The sequence below is a fragment of the Leptodactylus fuscus genome, chromosome 1, assembly GCF_031893055.1.
Source record: "Leptodactylus fuscus isolate aLepFus1 chromosome 1, aLepFus1.hap2, whole genome shotgun sequence".
Lineage (NCBI taxonomy): Eukaryota > Metazoa > Chordata > Amphibia > Anura > Leptodactylidae > Leptodactylus > Leptodactylus fuscus.
This window is the reverse complement of record NC_134265.1, coordinates 93,666,238-93,685,905: the sequence shown is the minus strand read 5'-3', so window position 1 is coordinate 93,685,905 and position 19,668 is coordinate 93,666,238. Positions and strand designations below refer to the sequence as shown.

General features: G+C 42.9%; 1 protein-coding gene across 1 annotated transcript in view; it reads right to left on the bottom strand.

Annotated features, from left to right (window-relative positions):
• Positions 1 to 5,934: 5,934 nt before the first annotated feature.
• The window catches only part of MLXIP (MLX interacting protein), a 61,874-nt gene continuing 48,140 nt past the window's right edge, over positions 5,935 to 19,668 (bottom strand). The window contains exons 8-17 of the mRNA XM_075273376.1: positions 18,995 to 19,104; positions 18,101 to 18,695; positions 15,387 to 15,508; positions 14,953 to 15,124; positions 13,961 to 14,073; positions 13,654 to 13,755; positions 12,167 to 12,294; positions 11,255 to 11,378; positions 10,363 to 10,492; positions 5,935 to 10,236 (exon numbers count right to left, since the gene is read on the bottom strand). Of these exons, the coding sequence (XP_075129477.1) occupies positions 10,127 to 10,236; positions 10,363 to 10,492; positions 11,255 to 11,378; positions 12,167 to 12,294; positions 13,654 to 13,755; positions 13,961 to 14,073; positions 14,953 to 15,124; positions 15,387 to 15,508; positions 18,101 to 18,695; positions 18,995 to 19,104 (1,706 nt within the window). The 3' untranslated portion in view covers positions 5,935 to 10,126. The remainder of the gene's footprint in view (positions 10,237 to 10,362; positions 10,493 to 11,254; positions 11,379 to 12,166; positions 12,295 to 13,653; positions 13,756 to 13,960; positions 14,074 to 14,952; positions 15,125 to 15,386; positions 15,509 to 18,100; positions 18,696 to 18,994; positions 19,105 to 19,668) is intronic.

Genomic DNA, 19,668 nt, shown 5'->3' with positions numbered 1-19,668 from the left:
GGCTCTGGAACTCTCTGCCCCAGGAAGTGGTGATGGCGGATTCACTGAACAAGTTCAAAGAGGGCCTGGATGCCTTTCTTGAAGAGAAAAATATAACAAGTTATGGTCTCTAGATTTTAAGGACACGTCGATCCAGAGTTTTTATACTGACTGCCAGATTTGGAGTCAGGAAGGAATTTTTTCCCCTGAAATAGGGCAATTGCATACCTCCCAACTTTTGAAGAACTGAAAGAGGGACAAAATGTGCGGCAAATTTAGCCCCACCCACTTTTGTGTTGACTCTGCCCACTCGTTAATTTTTCATGTGCCCGCACACAGTATAATCCTCCTACAGTCACCCGTAAATTATATGTCCCCCCTCTATCTCTCCCCCAGTTTCATATACACCCTTCATCTGCCCCCAGTTTCATGTCCCTCTTCCATCTCTGCCCCCAGATTCATGTCCCTCCATCTCTGCCCCCAGATTCATGTCCCCTCCATCTCTGTCCCCAGATTCATGTCCCACATCTCTGCCCCTAGATTCATGTCCCTCCATCTCTGCCCCCAGATTCATGTCCCTCCATCTCTGCCCCCAGATTCATGTCCTCTCCATCTCTGCCCCCAGATTCATGTCCTCTCCATCTCTGCCCCCAGATTCATGTCCTCTCCATCTCTGCCCCCAGATTCATGTCCCTCCATCTCTGCCCCCAGATTCATGTCCCACATCTCTGCCCCCAGATTCATGTCCCTCCATCTCTGCCCCCAGATTCATGTCCTCTCCATCTCTGCCCCCAGATTCATGTCCCCACATCTCTGCCCCCAGATTCCTGTCCCACATCTCTGCCCCCAGATTCCTGTCCCTCCATCTCTGCCCCCAGATTCATGTCCTCTCCATCTCTGCCCCCAGATTCATGTCCCCACATCTCTGCCCCCAGATTCATGTCCCACATCTCTGCCCCCAGATTCATGTCCCACATCTCTGCCCCCAGATTCATGTCCCTCCATCTCTGCCCCCAGATTCATGTCCCTCCATCTCTGCCCCCAAATTCATGTCCTCTCCATCTCTGCCCCCAGATTCATGTCCCCCATCTCTTCCCCCAGATTCATGTCCCCCATCTCTGCCCTCAGATTCATGTCCTCTCCTTCTCTGCCCCCAGATTCATGTCCCCCATCTCTGCCCCAATGTCATGCCGTCCTCTCCTTCATCTGCCCCCAGATTCACGTTCCACCTCCACATTAAACTTACCTTCTCCTCCGCTCCCTCGCCGCCTCTCTAGCTGACACATGCGGCTGAAGGAAGGAGCTGACACAGGTCAGCTCCTCGCTTCGCCGCTGCCCACCTCTCTCCCTGACACACGCGGCTGAAGCTGCTTGCGTGCTCGCTTCGCCGCTGCGTCTCTCTCTCTCGCTGACACATGCGGCTGAAGCGAGGAGCTGACCTGTGTCAGCTCCTCGCTTCGCTGCTGCCGCCGGCTCCTGGCTTGTACATCGCGTCTACAAGCCAGGAGCCGGCGGCAGCAGCGAAGCGAGGAGCTGACACAGGTCAGCTCCTCGCTTCAGCCGCATGTGTCAGCGAGAGAGAGACGCAGCGGCGAAGCGAGCACGCGAGCAGCTTCAGCCGCGTGTGTCAGGGAGAGAGGCGGGCAGCGGCGAAGCGAGGAGCTGACCTGTGTCAGCTCCTTCCTTCAGCCGCATGTGTGTTCAACTCAGATCGGCGTCCTCTGGACGCCGATCTGAGTTGAAATCGGGACATACATCCCTCCAACCGGGACCGCGGGACATGTCACCCAAATCGGGACTGTCCCGCGGAAATCGGGACGGTTGGGAGGTATGCAATTGGCATGAGCCTCATGGGTTTTTTTTTGCCTTCCCCTGGATCAACACTGTAGGGGATTGTAGGGTTATAGGTTGGACTTGATGGACTAATGTCTTTATCCAACCTCATCAACAATGTAACTGTTGCCATACAGCTCAGGGGTCCTGGTATCGATTCTGACCAAGGGCAACAACATCTGCATGGAGTTTGTATGTTCTCCCCGTGTTTGCGTGGGTTTCCTCCGGGTACTCCAGTTTCCTCCCACACTCCAAATATATACTGCTAGGTTAATTCGGCATTTAAAAAAAAAAACAACAAAAAAAAACTTGTATCATGTAGCCGTGTATCTGAACCTCTTTATTGATACTCACAGTACTAAATAGAGCAGAGGTGGGCAATACAACATAGTATAGGAGAGTCAGGTGTGGCCCTTGTCCCTGTTCACACATTACATTCCCTGTCCTCTGGTCACATTTGTGGACAGTCTATATTATGGTAAATGGGAACTACAAAAAGAAAAAAACCTAGGCATCTTTCTATCCATTCTTTTGGTCTATCGCAAAAGCACAAAAAATATTGGTATGCCTTTTGATGGACCACAATGTATTCTGACAGACTTAATCAACTATAATGGTGTCTGACTTCACTAACCTAGCTGGATGAATAAGTCAGGCTTACAGGGCTCTTTCCATCCAGGATTCCAGACAGACTCTGCGGTGAGATTTTGTTTATGGTCATCTGACAACATACTTCCTGTCCTTACGACAGGGACATGGCCTGCAATGTGTAACTGCCTGTCCGGCTTTTCTAGGTGATGTTAGATGAATACAATCTATCACACAGCCATGCAATCTCTATGGACAACCCCCAGTAATAGTATGGATCATACTGAAGAGCTCAGTAACTTTGCTGGGGCACAATAGGATGCCGCCTCTGACACAAGTCAATTCAAGGCCAAAGATGTCTTAGTGCTGAGTGTAATATCCTACAGTGGCCCTTCCACACAGAATAATGTCCCATAATGGCCCCTCCACACACTATAATATCCTACAGTGGCCCCTCCACACAGTATACTGTTCCATAGTGTCCCCCACACAATGTACTATTGCGGTGAGTAAGGGGTGCACAATGGTGGTGGTAGTGCAGGGCTGATGAGGGTAGTAGTCATGGTTGTGTCACGGGCCTGAGTGGTATACAACCCTGTTCCCCTGGCACATATATGTACCTTTTTCAATTTGGCTGTTACCTTCCTGCAGAGCATAGGCTGGGATGACATCTGTGAAAAAGAGTCCAATAACAACGGTTTTAAAGAAATTTACTTGAAAATCTCATGTGCAGGGAAAGTTAGGACACGTAGTAGCGAAGTAGGTGCAGGCTGGCATGACCAGGATTTGCAGTTAATGCAGGAGCAGAGAGCAAGGGGTTAATGTTTTGGCGGGACAATTAGGGCATGGGGGTCATATAGAGTACACAGAGATCGGACCCAGGGCTACTGGCATATTACCCCCATCACCCTACCTATGTCACACTTTTGGCTCAGGACATTCAGCCCTGCCCTCCTGCCCTGATGATTTGATAGGGAACAGATGGTGTCGTCATCTCTGTCACGACAGCCAGTGGTAGGAGGGTCTTGCAGAGCACACTTTAAGGCAAAGTTACGGAGAATACAGGGGACCGATGGTGGAAGGGTACCCCTGCGGCTTATACCGTTATGTGGAAAAGAAGGGTTAACAAGGATCTGGTGGAATACAGGCAGTACTCTGGACATATTGTCAGCTCCCGAGTCGGCGCGGAGCGGCTAGGAGATTACTTCTGGGTTCTGCCGCAGTGGGCCCTGCCAGACCTCCAGTAGGAAGTACATGGGATTTCTGTTTATTGTTAATTACATATTGTACGGTAAGAATGTTTTAATAAACAGGCTGTCGTGGCCGCTTATAATCCATCATACCAAGGTTTCTGTCTCAGGTTATTTCCAGGTAAGCGAATGAATGGTGAGTATCTCCACTCCCAAGCCAAATGGTAAGGGGGGGGGGGGTAAGCTGGTTGAGTAATGGTCTAGTACACCAGAATACCACTAGAAATAGCTCGGTAAAGTACAGAGAAGTCTCTTTGGTAGAAAATGGCAGTACAGCCTTTACGCTTATTTCAAGTAATTGCAGTACTTCAGTCACAGCCCCATATCCTCTGCAATAGCAGGTATACTGATTCTAAGCAGGTAATGGTTAATTGATACACAGTCCAGTGCAGCTTTAGCTCTACCTTGGGAGATTTAACACAGCTCGGCTATACTGTGTAATATGGTGCAAGAGAGTACTTACAGACTAGGTGCTAGAGCAATTCCCTATCCCTATCCAGCGTTTTGTTTCCATCCATTTCTGGTTTTTGAAGTATGTTTAGGGACATTGTCCTGACCTAGGACACAAACCCAGCTTTCTAACACTGAGACCCAAAAACCTTTGGTAATCTTCAGATTTCATGATGCCTTGCACACAGTTAAGGCACCCAGAGGCAGCCAAACAACCCCAAAACTTCTTTAAATTTCCCACCATATTTGACTGTTGTTACTACCGGTATGTTCTTTTCTTTGTAGGCATCCTTCTGTTTTCAGTAAATAGTAAAATGATATGCTTTAGCAAAAAGCTTTATCTTGATCTCATCTGTCAACAAGACTTTTTCCCAGAAGGATTTTGGCTAGGGTTGAGCCACTGTGTAGTGATTAAAAAAAAAATCCCCCGGCTACTTAGCCCCCCTGGTGTCCGCTTACCTGCACAGATCCACTGCCAATCCCCGTTCTTCGCGGTCGGGTCCTCTCTCATTGACATGCCTTCAGAGTGCCGTGCGTGCCCCCACCTACCTAGGCTAGTGTTAGAGATTATGGGAGTAGGTGGGGCTTGTTGTGGCTTAGGAGAGTGTGGGTGGGGAGACGTGAGCGCATCACTCACATCTCCCCTCCCAGTACCTGCCCACACTCTCCTAAGCCACAAGCCCCGCCTTCTCTAACACTAGTCTAGGGAAGCGGGGGCGCGCAGGGCGCTCTGAAGGCATGTGAAGGGGAAAGAAGAGGAGCGAGAAGAACGGGGAGCGGCAGTGGCAGCACTTCTGTGCAGGTAAGTTGAGTGATTGGGATCACAATTCCGTTCCCAATCTTTTCCGATTGTGAAATTTACTCGCTCACCGATCGGGATCCGATCTTTTCCGATCCCGATCACTCAACCCTAATTTTGGCATATTTACCGTGTAGGAAGGTTGATAGATAATGTATCACCTACATTTTTCCCTGAGTTATAAACAGTTATAGGTTTGCAAGCTTTAAGATGTCTCCATGGAAGAGCTACAGCCGTGTGTTCTGGGAACAATGGGTGAATAATGTGCACAAGACAATACAGACAGAATGAGGCTTTTTACATAATCTTATTGACTTGTGTCTATCAAATCTGGTTCGATGACACATTGTAATATATGTAGATTTTTACAATGGGGTGCTGTGGGTTCCAATGCTTCAACCACTATCGCCTTCTTTATTTCATTAAACATTAGGTCAAGGCAGTGTTATTGCACATGGCAGGCAGGATGCCCTTTAACAGGTATTAGATTCAGACCCATGAGTTTTGAAGACCCAAGCTGGCCAAAATTATTACACACTATAGCGCAGGGCATACGAATGGTAAGAGTGCATATTTCACTTTACAAGAGTATCATTCACTCTGTTCAGCCAATTATTGGTCCTCTTGGTTGGTCATGTGATCAGCAGCCTGACCTGTCAATTAACAACAGCCAAAGTCCAGAATTTCTGTGCAAGTCTATGACAGCACAACATCCAACCTCTTAAGAGTTACAGTGACTTTTGACTGGTGTTTGAATAGGTAGGTCAGTCTACTGATCACGATTGAGAAGAATGATCAGGGATTGAATAAAGTGAATGATTCCTTCAGGGACGGGCTGCACTGTTTACTTTCGTATACCCTGTGCCACAGGGCTATAGAATAAATTTGGTTGTGTGTTGGCTTACATTCAACCTTTGATGATTTTACAATACATTTGTGTAGAGGAGAGGAAGTAATTGTTATAGACTTGTCAGTGCGAATACGGAAATACCTTGTGCTAAATCTTTAAACAAATTAAAAGCAATACAGCTCAGATAATGTCAAATGTTTATTGCTTTATTCTGTTGCTGGTAAACATTACACCCATGCACGGGACTAGAAAATCCATCAGCAAGTAATGACTCTCAAGATATCATGTGTACATCTTTTACCTTGTGCCAAGGTTCGATAAGGAAACATGACATGGGGATTGCGAATTTCACTTAAAAGTTATAGAAAACAAAAATGTTTTTTTTCAGAAACAGTTTCAGAGTCAAATATTGCAGAGTCGGCCAGCTCTTAAATTGTGTAGCTAATTAAATGGGATATATGATATACATACACATATAGGTCATCCGTACATGTACAACACACAGATACTCACACTTATTAGCAAACTTTATTTAAAAAAAACATAAACAGACATAAAAACTGGTGTTGGTTGGATTGCTGTTACACAAAACACACCGCCTCAAGATGCCTCAATTGCAATGCCGCTGTACATACACTCACGGGCTCCTTATATATCAAGTCTGGAGGCAGAGACTAAGAGCACAAGTATGGCGGCATTCAAATGAGGAGCTTACTGGCTACATTTTATCTTCAAGATGGCACCAAAGCAAAATCGAAATGCCAATTATCAGAGCGTGTATATAGAATTCCTTGTTTTCAATGTAGACGTGTCTGCTTAGTATATATTTCTTGACTTTCTGTGCTTTTAAGTGGAAAAATATTAATGGCCATCTTCAACCATGATATTAGATGGTCTCTGCTGATTTGAACAGGTCCTGCATTTAGGACTTTTTTCCATCTGGTGGAGTGACAGAACATCGGGAATACCTGACAAACCCTATTATAGTGAATAGGACCCTCCAGGATCCTTGGCGACTTATTAGAAGGAAACATTCTTCTGTTCCTGTAGTCCATGGGAACAGAAGAATGGATACCTGTTAAGGTTGATATGACTTTACCTTAATTCTCATGTATGTAATCTATTAATTTCTAAGACTTCGCTTGAATAAGGCTGTAAGAAGAAGACACAGCCAATGGGTGACACTGATTTTGGAGAAGAAAAAAAAAATTTAAATCAAGTAAAAAAGTTTTCTAATCTCATAAGCCCTTAAAACAGATCTAATGCTGTGTTTTACAAACAGTATGTCACAACTTTGAAAGTGAGTTCTTGAGACAATAGGCATTCAAACTTTCAATAAAATACTGCAAAGTACAAAAGGGGGGGGGGGAAATAAGGTTATATGATAAAACATTCTTGACCAATTTATTGTTTCATTACCAAATCCTTAATATGTCATGCAAAGCTCAAAAGGGACAAATACATAAGTTTCCAAAGAATCTGAGCACCAGGAACTTAAACAACCTTGTATTCCCATATTGTGCCAGAAGGTAAGCAATGTACGCTCTCTGATATTCCATGTTTTACAGGGAAGACTTAATACAGGTTCTTTTCAAATGGAACAAACATTTTTGTGATATTCTGTTAAAGGGTTAGTCCAGGGAAAATGGTCAACCTTTTAAATCAGCCAGGGGCAGTAAAAAAATAAAAAAAATAAAAAAAAATAAATAAATAAAAATATCATACTCCCCTGTTCCCGATCTTCTGCCAAACAAGTCTCTTCTAGTGTTCCACTAGAACTGCTAATTGGCCTCAGTTGTCCCATGACTGCTGAGGCCAATCAGTCAAAGGCCTGCGATGTCACTACCTGTGACATCATAGGTCCTCTTCCTGAGGCCTGCGATGTCACTACCTGTGACATCACAGGTCCTCTTCCTGAGGCCTGCTAAGGCTGATGATTAGCCTCAGTGGGACCGATGAGGCCAATCAGCAGAACTCTGGAAGAGACCCGGAGAAGATGCTGGAGCAGAAGAATCAGGAGGCGAGGGAAGACACCAGCACATCGTGGACAGGAGAGTGTTTTGTTGTTTTTTTTTTCCTTTCAATGCCCCCGGCTGATTTAAAAGCTGAAAGTTGTCCATTTTTGCCTTGACAACCCCTTTAAGTAAATGAAAACCTTGTTCTGTATATCAGTAGTCTCATACTGTAAACCCAATATAGACCAGTACAGGAGGTAGTTAACTAGATCCAGCAATTCTAGTCTATCGGAATGCAGGCTTTAACTAATGAAGGGTTGCAACAACGTACAATGTATTTTAAAAATCAGAAATACAACCATATATCATTGTGACTATTAAATACAATGAAAGCAGCTGTATGATTTTACCCTTGAAAAGTTTGGCAACAGTTTCTCAAATGTAAAAAAAGAAAAAAAAAAAAAAAAAAAAGAAAAAGTCCATTCTCACTGGCCAGGTGTGCAAAAGTCTGTAACATAAAACCACCTTTCATTTAGAAAATCTTTACAAAAGTCTTAGTACAAGCTTATATCAGAGTCTACAAGGAGAGAACAGCAGAAATCTCTGCACGTCTTCAGTTATCAGCATCGGCAGATATACCCCAAGGTTTGTTCAGGAAAAAAAATAAGTCCTGGTGTGAAACCTCAATGCAAATCACTATGGAAAATGAAACAAGCAAAAACCTGAGTGAATGAATATGTAACATAAGAGCGTAATGGGGTGTGATAATACTGAAAGATGTTAAATTCTGCTTTCCTGAATAGCAGTAAAAGAAAAACACCACCAAATTCTATATAGAAATCTCATCAATTCGATAATCTCTGCACAAAGCACATGAAAAAAACCTGTGCATACATCTCTATGACAGAACTTCTGATCTCTGACAGGTCAGTATCATCACTAGGGCACCGGGCTTCTCGATAACATATCAAAACAGCCAAGAAAAAGATGGTGCCATGAGAATAAAGAGCTGCAGGGGCAGATGACAAGTACTGTCATAAGGAGGCAAGAACAACGAATCTGCACACTGGTGCTAACTTCCAGCCTTCAATGGGTTATCCAAGTCGTAAAAACTGATGGCCCAGCCATAATATAGGCCATGGATTGTAGAGTGACGTAGTCTGACCATTGGGAGCCCAGCACATCAGCTGATTCCCAGAGTGCACAGCTTCCGGCAAGGTTTATATGCTGGCGCTGATCACCTGCCATACTTTTAGTAGCATCTATTATGGGTGCTACAGTGCGGTCCATATAGAATTTCCCACTGCAGTACCTATAACAACTGCTACTACAAATATGGCAGGCAAACAGTACAGCATCCAGATGTAAACAATGCCAGGAGCTGCCCCGCCAGTAACCAGCTGATCTGCAGGAGTCCCGGCAGCTGCACCTCTGCAAACCTAAAATGTATAGCCCATCAGGTTTTATAAAGTGAAGAACCCCCTTTTATCCTCTAATAACTTGGCATGGAATAAAGCTGGCCATAGGCCTTACACAATAATCATTTCAACACGTTCAGACAACCATAAAATTCTTAATTAAAATGATATTCCCACCTTAACCATTAATGGTCAATATGGAAATATTTCTATCCCTATACAGCAGAGGTGGCTGGGACTAGGGACATAGCCAAACAGGCTGTTCCACACCACAGACGTGAATACTGTGCAGCTGAAAAGCAATATCTGTGGCTCCTGGGTCATTGTGCTACACAGTTTCCATTGCTTCCATTTACTTCTATGGAAGTTACATGAGAAGCGTAATATAAGCCACTTGCCTGTGTCAGTCTTCCCGTTCACTTCGTGCTGCCGTTTTCAGCTTGGATAAACACATGATATATCAATTGAGTAAAAGGATTCAGCATTACTGAAGCACAACATTTATCTTCTCATAGACATTAGTCTGATAGATTTCATTGATATCCAATGGACCGGGTGCCAGATATCTAGTGTATTTAATATGCTTTTATATAGAACTTGTGGGGGTTGTCCTTCCATCACACATTCAGGAATATGCTACAGCTGATAAAACTTTAGGAATAAAATCTCTTAAAATACAGAAGCTGTATGGGTTCAGTAAAAACAAAAACCTTTAGCAATTGCATTACAACAATGTATTTCCCTTTGACTGTTTCTGAAGTTCCAGCATCAGCTTCATCATCTTTGTTGTAGTGATCAGAACAGAACGTTCCAGTCTTTTCTGCTCCTTGAAGAGGAGATGCCGAGCAAAATCATCAAGACAGGGATTCCCTGAATGCATTATGACCATCATTGGTTGCTCCACTGCGGATGCCCAGGCGGAGTGTTATAAGACGTCTCACAGTGAGCGATGCAGAGTAACAGCACAAGCCTCTCTCTCCACTTATGGAAAAGTCCATCATTTATCAAGTCTTACTGTTCTTTGTGACCGCCCGCTTGGCTTGCTCTGGCAAACTTAATGGATCAGATAAGATGGACGTCGTCGTGCTCAGGTAGCGCAATGTATTCAGCACCACTAGGGAAGGGGGGGAATGAAGATATGGAAGATGACATTAGTATCGTCATTAGACACCGGTAATACACAAATTATAACAAGTCTATTAACATTAAGACGCATTGTCATTACATATTATGTACTTACTGGGCCTCAAAGCCGGGAGGGAGCAATGCCTTTCTAGCCATTCTAGAGTGGTGCTGTATAACTCCTCTAGGTTGGTTGTAGACACCATGTCATTGAAAGAGTCAAACAATGGTTTAATGATGATGCTGAACTGGATTGACAAAGAAGTTAAGGAGAATCATAAACAAATCTCACTTGGTATAGTACGATGCTCAAATTTACCCTAAAGTGACGGTCTTTAGTCCATAACTGAATTGTCATTTATAATTTTACTTTCTTTGCCCCCCTGCCAAGGTTTTTCTTACTTTAATATAATATTTTAGGAGAGGATATATGGTCTTTCAGTACGATACAGATGAACCCTGTATTAGCCATAACAACTTGCATACAAAGACATGAGACACTTTATAGGCAGCATAAAGAATCCGACCTCTATAACTATACTCAAAATAGCCAACTAGTGAGCCCTAGTATAGGAGCAATCACAAACACAAGTTAATATAGGGCATATATATGATCTTTAGGGATACTTATCATTTTAACAAGCCTCTATCATGTGACATACCCAAAGTTTTCATTGAGATTGTTGGGCAGAAACTGATCACTGTGTGCTCATTCATAGAAAATCCCTAAGTCATCTACAAATCTGCCCATGCACACCTAGCTCCCACCTGAGTGCTTCTGCTCCTTGGTTTGTGTGATTGATGGCGGTCTCAACTCTCGGACACTCAACGATAGCGTCTGCCGTCTCCCCTTGACGTGTCAGAAGTTTATTAACACAATTTGCACCCAATAAGATATATACAGCAGCAGTCATTTAATGTCCATATCTGATAACTGAACATTATAAAACTCAGATTGCCCAATGCATTATTAAACTTTTAGAAAACACTGCTTGAGTCGCAAAGGATACAATCCAGAACTTCCAGTTTTCAAGTGTTCTGCTTTTCACATACTTGTCAAACAGATCCCTTGTGTGCTCAACCCTCTTAGGAGTGATCGGTACCCCTGTGGCTGGAAGCTGCTCTTGATAGGAACTGAAAAGAACGCCAAATATAAGGAATGTACATACCCCTTAACATACAAAAGGACACTTGGCTGTCGGCCATATTCAGTATTATGCCTACTACCTCAACTTCACAAGAATATGTGGGTATTTAGAAGGACATACAAAACTAAATATTCTCACTTGCTAGGGAGAATTGCTACAAGATTTTGGCAGGTTCAGCAACATCTAACATGTATGGAATCCTCCCAACTCTTAGTAGAAGATGGAAAAGAGAAGAATGGGGCAGATTACAACTTACTCATGGGGCGACAGGCTCTTGCTGAGGAGTCCGGCAGCAGCTCCCCCCCCCCCTCCCCATTCAGTAAACAAGCACTGCTAGGCTGAGTGTGCACGTGTATGTAGAATTTGGGCAAGAGACCATTTGGCCTACAGCCATCTCATACGTATGGCCTGCTTAAGAGACTGGACCACAACCGATTTCTAGATGAGTATCTGATGTACCAAATGTAACCCATTTAGCACCATTACAGGAAATCAAATAATATTCTAAGCAAAGAACAAGCTGAAACAATTTGCAGCTAATGCGTTGTTAGGTGAAGTCTGGTGACAGAGGTGGAAGGGCGCTCTAAAGTTTTGGAAAGGTTGTTTGAATTTCTCCTTTTAGTTAGCCATCTTGTCAACAGATAGGAAAATATAATCATGCATAACTAGGCAGACTTGTCAGTCCTAAGCTTCAGGGGATTTTACTGCCATGGTAGACAGAAAATACTAGTTTGTCCAATATTTAAAGGGCATAGAAGCTCAGGACATACAAACCTGATAGCAAGATGCAACTCTTCCACTTCTTCCCTGAGTCGCCTGGTTTCTTCTAATACTTGGGACCTCTCTTGCTGAAGTTTGGAAATGTACTCCACTGTTTTCTGTAGGGTAATCGCATGGCTGATCTGCCAGAACACAAAGAACACTCAAGTAGGTAAGCAAGTAATGAAGCATTGACATAGTAATGGATCAAGAATGAATCCACAAAGCCCAGTGGTGTCATTACACTAACCCTTTCCCAACATCCGTCATATGGCAGATGTTAGGTCTTTATGATGCTCATCAACCCCCCACCCATGTTTAATGCGCTTCAGGTGCTTGGAGGTGTGTGGGGGAGGTTAGCGGCAGGCATAACAAGCGTTGAATAAGAAGAGTTGTAGGACTATGACAGCAGTTTTTGCCTTGGTTTAACCAAAGTGTAGCTAAAACACAGGTTTCTTTAAAGAGAACAAGTCACCCTGGAAATGCTGAGACTTCCAAGTATGGAAAGGATGGGGATTTATATAAGCTATGCTGAATCTTATCCCAAAAAAACATATTTGGTTGCTTAGCTTCTCCTGCTGTAGGACTTGCTGCTTGCAAATTAAGCATGTTCAATGTGACTGGTTCACTTGAAAGCTATCAGATATAGGCAGTGTGTAGCAGTTTTATACATTAAAGTGTGGAGTCCATAAAAATATTAGGCTGGGTTCACACTACTGTTGAATTCTGTTATGAAGATATCCGTTAACACCCCCCCCCCCAATCATATCAGACATTAACGGACAATAACTGATGTTGATGTGTCCGGTTTTTGTTGTTTTTTTTTAAACTGTTCCATTTAATGGAGTAGTGAAAAAAAACCAGACAGACTAGCATCAGTTAGTGTCCATTTTTATACTGTCTGTTTTTTTTTGTTTCTGCTTTCTGAGCATGCACAGAAAAAAAACAGACACAAAATAATGGACAGTCACTGATCACTATTAGTAACTGTCAGTTATAAGTCCGTTGCCCATAAACTTCAATGTTGTAAAAAATAATGGACACTTGCTGTCTGTTTTTTTTTTTTTTAATAGACAGAAAAGTCCTGTATGTAGCATTTTTGTCCGTTGGAAAAAAATGGACTTCTGATGGACTGGGTGTAAACGGACAGAAGTTAAATTCCCATTGAAATGAATGGAAATTTGAGCCGCTTCAGTTAGCGTCCGTTGCTTAAATCTTGTAACGGACAATAGCTACGGACACTGCTGACGGTCACCAATGGTAGTGTGTACGCCCCCTTAAATAACATGGAGTCACTCTGCTACACTATTTACAGGAGGATTGACCTTTAGCATGCTAGGTAAATACTTCATGGTATATCTTCTTTGCACTGGGACATGCCTAATAGATAACATATACCAGACAGTCACCATAGTGGGAGTGACACCAAGATACATTTACACAATACAAATCCTGTAAAAATCCAGTTTCCTAAATGGATAAATAAAAGGAGATTTATTTACCGGTTTGTTACTTGGGGACACAAAACTGTTTAGTGTATTGAAGGCAATTTTTATATTAAATCTCCTCTTCTGTTCTGCAGAACTATGCTTCAATCTTTGAGTCTGTAAGAAAGTCATTGGTTTAAGAGAGTTACCATATATCCTGTATATTCCACAATGGAGGCAATACAAGGAATTAACAGATTAAGATTCAGGATTAGGAAATTAGTCATCAATGATTGTTGCCATTCTCTAAAGTTACCCGATTACTACAGAAAAAAACCCATGTATGATACAAATTAAATATCTTTGATAGCGGCCTCTTTACCTTGAGCACAGAGCTTTGATGGTCACCGGTGTTTTTTCCTGAGCTATGCGGTGGACTGAGGCTGTGTTCAGATGCACATGGTGATCCTTGCCTTGAATGCTGACAATCTCGGCCTTAAACATAAAATACATTTTGTGATAAAAATAAATAAATGAGTAAGCAGATGCAAAACCAAGTTATTAAAACCCAACTGCTTTGCTGATAGACAAGTTTCTCTCTATGCACAGAAATATGGAGTAGGCTGACTATCAGTAGCCGGAGGGCTGAGATGATGAATACACTATTCCCTTGCCTGACAGGACAACAGAGTCACCAGAATATAACATTTAATGTGTAACTAAACTTTCTGACAGTATTCATGTGATTACTAAAATTGTAATATACAACTTACATGACATATGAGAGAATCTCCTCTTTCAGATGACACCAAAACCAAGTTATGTTTTTTAATGTCCGAGATATAAAATTGCTTGAAAAGTGCCCCTCCCCCACCCTCATATACTCTTCATTTTACACAGGCCCCTCAACAATGACAAGCAGGGACAGCCCTGAATACAGAAGCAAGGGAAAGAAATACAAGATTTCACAGAAAGGAGCCACAATGTATTAGTAAAGTATATTACAAAATGTATTAAACAACACAAACACTGCCAGAAAGTCAAAAGTTGTCCAAAAGTTTAGTAACCCTTTAACACAGGGCATCTAGAACAAAAACCAAACCATCGCTGCAAGAGTCTGCCCGACAGTGCAGGTTGCCCTTGCAAAGAGCAGTCTAACAATGATGGTGGATTCCCTTCATAGTGCTACTGCTTGATCCATCAGGAAAGATTTGCACAGCTTTGTGTCTACATATTTGACATACACTTACATAATCCGCCACAGACTGCATTAGGATGTCTATCATAACTAAATGGACAACCAATATACAGAAGAATAACAGATTTATACTGCAATTAAATACATCATAGCAGGATGTATTCTCCTGAGCTCACAAGATGAAGGAGACGACACAGCGCCGCAGTTCTGTAATGGGGTCATCTCTCTCTTCACCAGATTATCTTGACTTGGACTGGGAAAAATTCGAGAATGTGACTTCTGGCTGCCCTGAGATTGCTTAGCTGGTCCGACAAGAATACTCCCATGAAACTCCGGCATTCCAGGGGCCTGTTAGATGGAGATATAGTAGTAGATATGTGATCTAACATCAGCTAGCAGACTATACATACAGCATTAGATGAAGTTACTGTCCACTAAGACATATACAATTTCATGAGTGCACAGGATATGGATACTAAAAAACAGAAAAGCATCAAGTAATACAAAGTTTTCTGGAGTAATATAGTCAAGTGACTGAGAATAAAACTTTACATAAGTACATTGTACAAGCAACGGTGTAAGTACGTAACGGAAATGAACAGCCTCTTACCCCTGCAAGTCCAGCTGGTGCGATAACTACATTGGACTGTGTAATCCTCGGTGCTAGCAAGGTATCAGTCTTGAGGGAGGCAGGAGATACGATCACAGCTTGAGTCTGACCTGAAAAGTGTGCTGAAAGACAGACGTTGTCAGTAAGTGACAGTAAGTAAGTAAATCTGCCGCTGTGTACATTGTCTTATATACAGACAGTGTAATCTTCGTCAAGGCCGTCTAAAAGTGCCAGATTTATCACAGTGGCTGAAACTGAATCACAAATTTGACACATTTTAGACTGTCTAGTCTAACTTCATACCACCTATTAGTTGGCAGACTGTATCAAAATGATACTCTAAAATTGTGGCACATTAGGGCAGATTTACTCCAAAAATTCTGGCCTTGCACACATATATTCATTATTACACTTTCTGCACATCATCCAAAAAGAGGGGGCAGGGCTTAGTAAAATATTGAGGGTTTTTTTCTGGCAAAAACTAAACTGATACAGTTCGACAAAGGAGAGATGAACCAAATTGATCATCCTAATCTAGTCTACAGTCACCCTGTCCAACCATTAGTCAGTATTAGTAAACTTGTAAATTCTGAGCCACTCCTTGGTACGCCGAGCCCCTTGTCTGACTTTCTAAATGTTATACAAGAGAAGATAATACACATCGCACTAGAGTTTTGGTGCATGGTGATTAAGGGGACAACAATAGACAACTACTGTAAGTAAAAGGGCTGTTTCAGCAAATTTCACTTTTTGTATAAATGAAAAGTTATACAATTTTTCAATATACTTTCTGTATAAGTCTTCACGGTTTGCAAGACCCCCAGCTTACAGCCATTCCATACAAAACGTGATGGTCACTTCCAAAGGATAAAGACTCCTGGTTATGTGACCATTACGCAGGTATAGTGGATACAGCTCTGACCACTGTACGATAACAAGTCGTGAACGTGACCAGGTTACATGACCCAGACCAGCAGAGAACAGACATTGTCTGTGTGGTCAAAAAGGTTTGTGAACGACCCAAAAATAAACACAAATGGATGTAATGGACAAACCACAAGGTAACTCTGCCTTCTAGACTCTGTAATAAAGAATTATCCCGCCACACTAATAGCCATGCAACAATACTGGCGTGCTCAGACTACTCTGCTGTAACATTTATCAATGCTTTTCTAGAGATCTGGGTCGTAAACTAAATGCACTAAAAAGAGCTAGCAAAAAGTATCCTCCAAAACTAATGGCTCTGCATGCACGAGAGAGGAAGACTGAGGAGGCCAGGGAAAGAGAAGGCTATTGTAGCACATATAATATACACACAGCATGAAAGTGCGCTAGTACATCATTAACACAGTAATCACATTGTACAGGGCGTGCGAGTCATTAATGTAGCAGAGACGTCAATATTTCCATGTGATAACATTAGGTGACAAGATTACAGCAAGTCAATCCCTCCTGTATTATTAACACACTGCTGTACCTAGCACTACCACTAGGGGTCTCTGTTTGCTTTTTGCACTGTTATTGTTCTTCATTTTAGAAGGGAACCTGTGAGATGGTTTCTGTGCCCTAACCTTGTCCCAGTGTGTAGGAATGACCTTTCCTATGGTGCCCCTCACTAAGCTTTCTATTGCTGAAAAATAACAAATATATGATTTTAGAGCCGAAGATTGGCAGATGGAATTCACCTTAACTACGGATGGGGAGCAGCTTCATCTGGTCACACAGTCACCGTGCTAAAGCACACCCTGTGTGCAGTGTTATTTACATGACCTTCACTGATACCCTAACTGCTGGCTTCACAGGGTGTGATTTAGTTTGATGACTCCATGACCAGATGAAGCCGCTCCCCGCGACTTAAGTTAAATTTACAAATACTAATCTTGGGCCTGGTTCACATCTGCGTTTGTAATTCCATTTGGGGAGTCCGCATGGGGACCCCCCAAACGGAATACCGAACGCATTGACAAGCAGTGAGCTTAATGGGATGCGGAGAGGAAAGGACTTAATTTAATGGGATATCCCATAATCATGAAGACTCTCAAGGCATTCTCTCCTGATCAGACATTGGGAACAGAGAGACACACCTGAAGCAACACTTTGGGGTACTTTGAGCATCTTGCACAGGTCCTTTCCAATTCATAAGACCGTGAATGGCACTTGCTAAGCACTCTATGGCTGCCTTGGCAACTGTAGCGCTGCGCGTGGATTTAGGACTGTTCAAACTTGATGTCAGGTCAGACAGCAGAGTGCCCAGAAGTACAATTTACGTTGTTTATTACAAAGGATGAAAGTATTCAGGTTTGGAGGCATGGGAAAATATGTCACCATTGCGTACTAAATAGAAACAATGGGTAAAACTGACATGAAAAAAATGTGCAAAGAGTTGACAGTAAACTGAAGTGTAGCAAATAACCAGCTGCTGCTGCCAAGACCCAGACATGGAACATTTACAGTTTGGGACACCCGAGTACTAGAAATCCATCTGGAGAAGGTTCAGAGCGGGCAACCAGAGTAATAATCAGGATGGGTGGGAAGTAATTAAAGTTAGGGTCACTTAGCTGGGGAGGCTGACCTAATAACCTTTTATAAATATATTGAAAGCAAAAGTGAAAAGCAATACTTACATGTATAAATATATCAAACATGGTGAATCTGCAATAAGTCATTTTCAATACAATTTGCAGACAATGCTTAAATGCTGACAATAATCTTACCCGGAGCAAAAAGCAAAGACACAGTCTCTGGCTGGGGAGCAGGCACAATTTTCTGAGGCTGCTTTTTCTTGGCTCCAGAGTTGGAGATAGCAAAGTATGTACTAGAGTGAGGGGCATTCTGCTGAGCGACCCCCGCAGGTTGCAGTGAAATGTTGCAAGGCACTTGTTGCTGAGTAGCAAGAATGAGATTCTGGCTCTGGCTGAAGGTAGTTGCAGAAGGATTATGAGTAAGTGTAGCAGAGGCCGTGTGTGTTATTACCGAGGAGTTACACCCTGGGAACTTATCACTGTCCGGACTAACAAAGGAAGGCTGGGGTGCCAGGCGAGGATTTGGAGGCACGGTTGGTGGAACAGAGGGCGTCTGAAAGATTGTCGCTGGAGAGGGAAAAACAGGAACAAAACCGTGCTGGCTGCTTATAGCTGTCTCTGAGTTAAACTTGACTGGCCCATGGACAGCAGAGATGCTGCCTAGACTAGATGCTCGCTCTCTTCTCACTTCAGGTACTCGAGGGAGGATGGAGGGAGGACCTGGGGACGGGATTAACTCCTCATCAAGATTCACTGGTGCAAGGGTGCTTGATGGCAAAATGGGAGGCTATAGACGAGAAAAGAGTGTGGATTAGTAATTTACCACTGGCTATTCTAGATCGTATGTCAGAAACAACAAAGCATTTCTGGCAGATTTTAGTATCAATACAATAAAATCAAGTCCCCATCAAATGTCTATCCTCGGTGAGATTAGGCCTAGAAGTAAGCAAGGCCTACAGTTCTTTCATGCCAAGCAAAGTACAATCTGGATGACTGTACATAAATCACTAGTGACCGGCAGTCATTCTCACCATTGCTGGAATATACTCTATTCCATAAAAACAACTTAATAAAATGGTATCATACCGCTAATGTCTGATTACAGGAACGCAACGCAGGGTCAGGCAGTGGGACGGCAGGCACAGAAGAGGAAGAGCTGAATAAAGCGGATGACAGGATTTTGGAAGAGAAAATATCTGTAATAAAAAAATAAATAAAGGTTTCTACTTTATAGTTACTTGTCACTTTTATTGATAATGAAAGTGAAGAAGTTTTCGAAAACTTTGATGACAAAGTAAATGCTGCAAAGCTTAAGGAGATCTGAAACAGTAAAAGATCTCCTGACATGTATTTTAATAAACGTTCACATTCATAAAAGGAGCAGCACCGGATCATCATTTTAAGAACCCTGTGTCGTTGATTGAGCTCTTCGTATCGTATAAATTGACAGCTAGGCGTTACCATTCCGCTTGTCTACACTCTGACAGTCTAACGCTAGGTTCACACTAGCGGCCGGAGTCAGTTTTGTGGTTTCCGTCTTCTGCATGCAGAAGACAGAAACCTGTCAGAGCGGGTCCGGCCGTGAGCGCCGGTGAGCGTTTTATGCTCTCTGACGCGAAACTGTTTTTTTTTTTTAAATTGGACACAGAGTACTGCATGTCCGACTCTGTGTCCGATTTAAAAAAAAAAACAAAAAACTTTCGCGGTGGAGAGCATAAAACACTCACTGGCGCTCACGGCCGGACATCTTTCAAATCCAT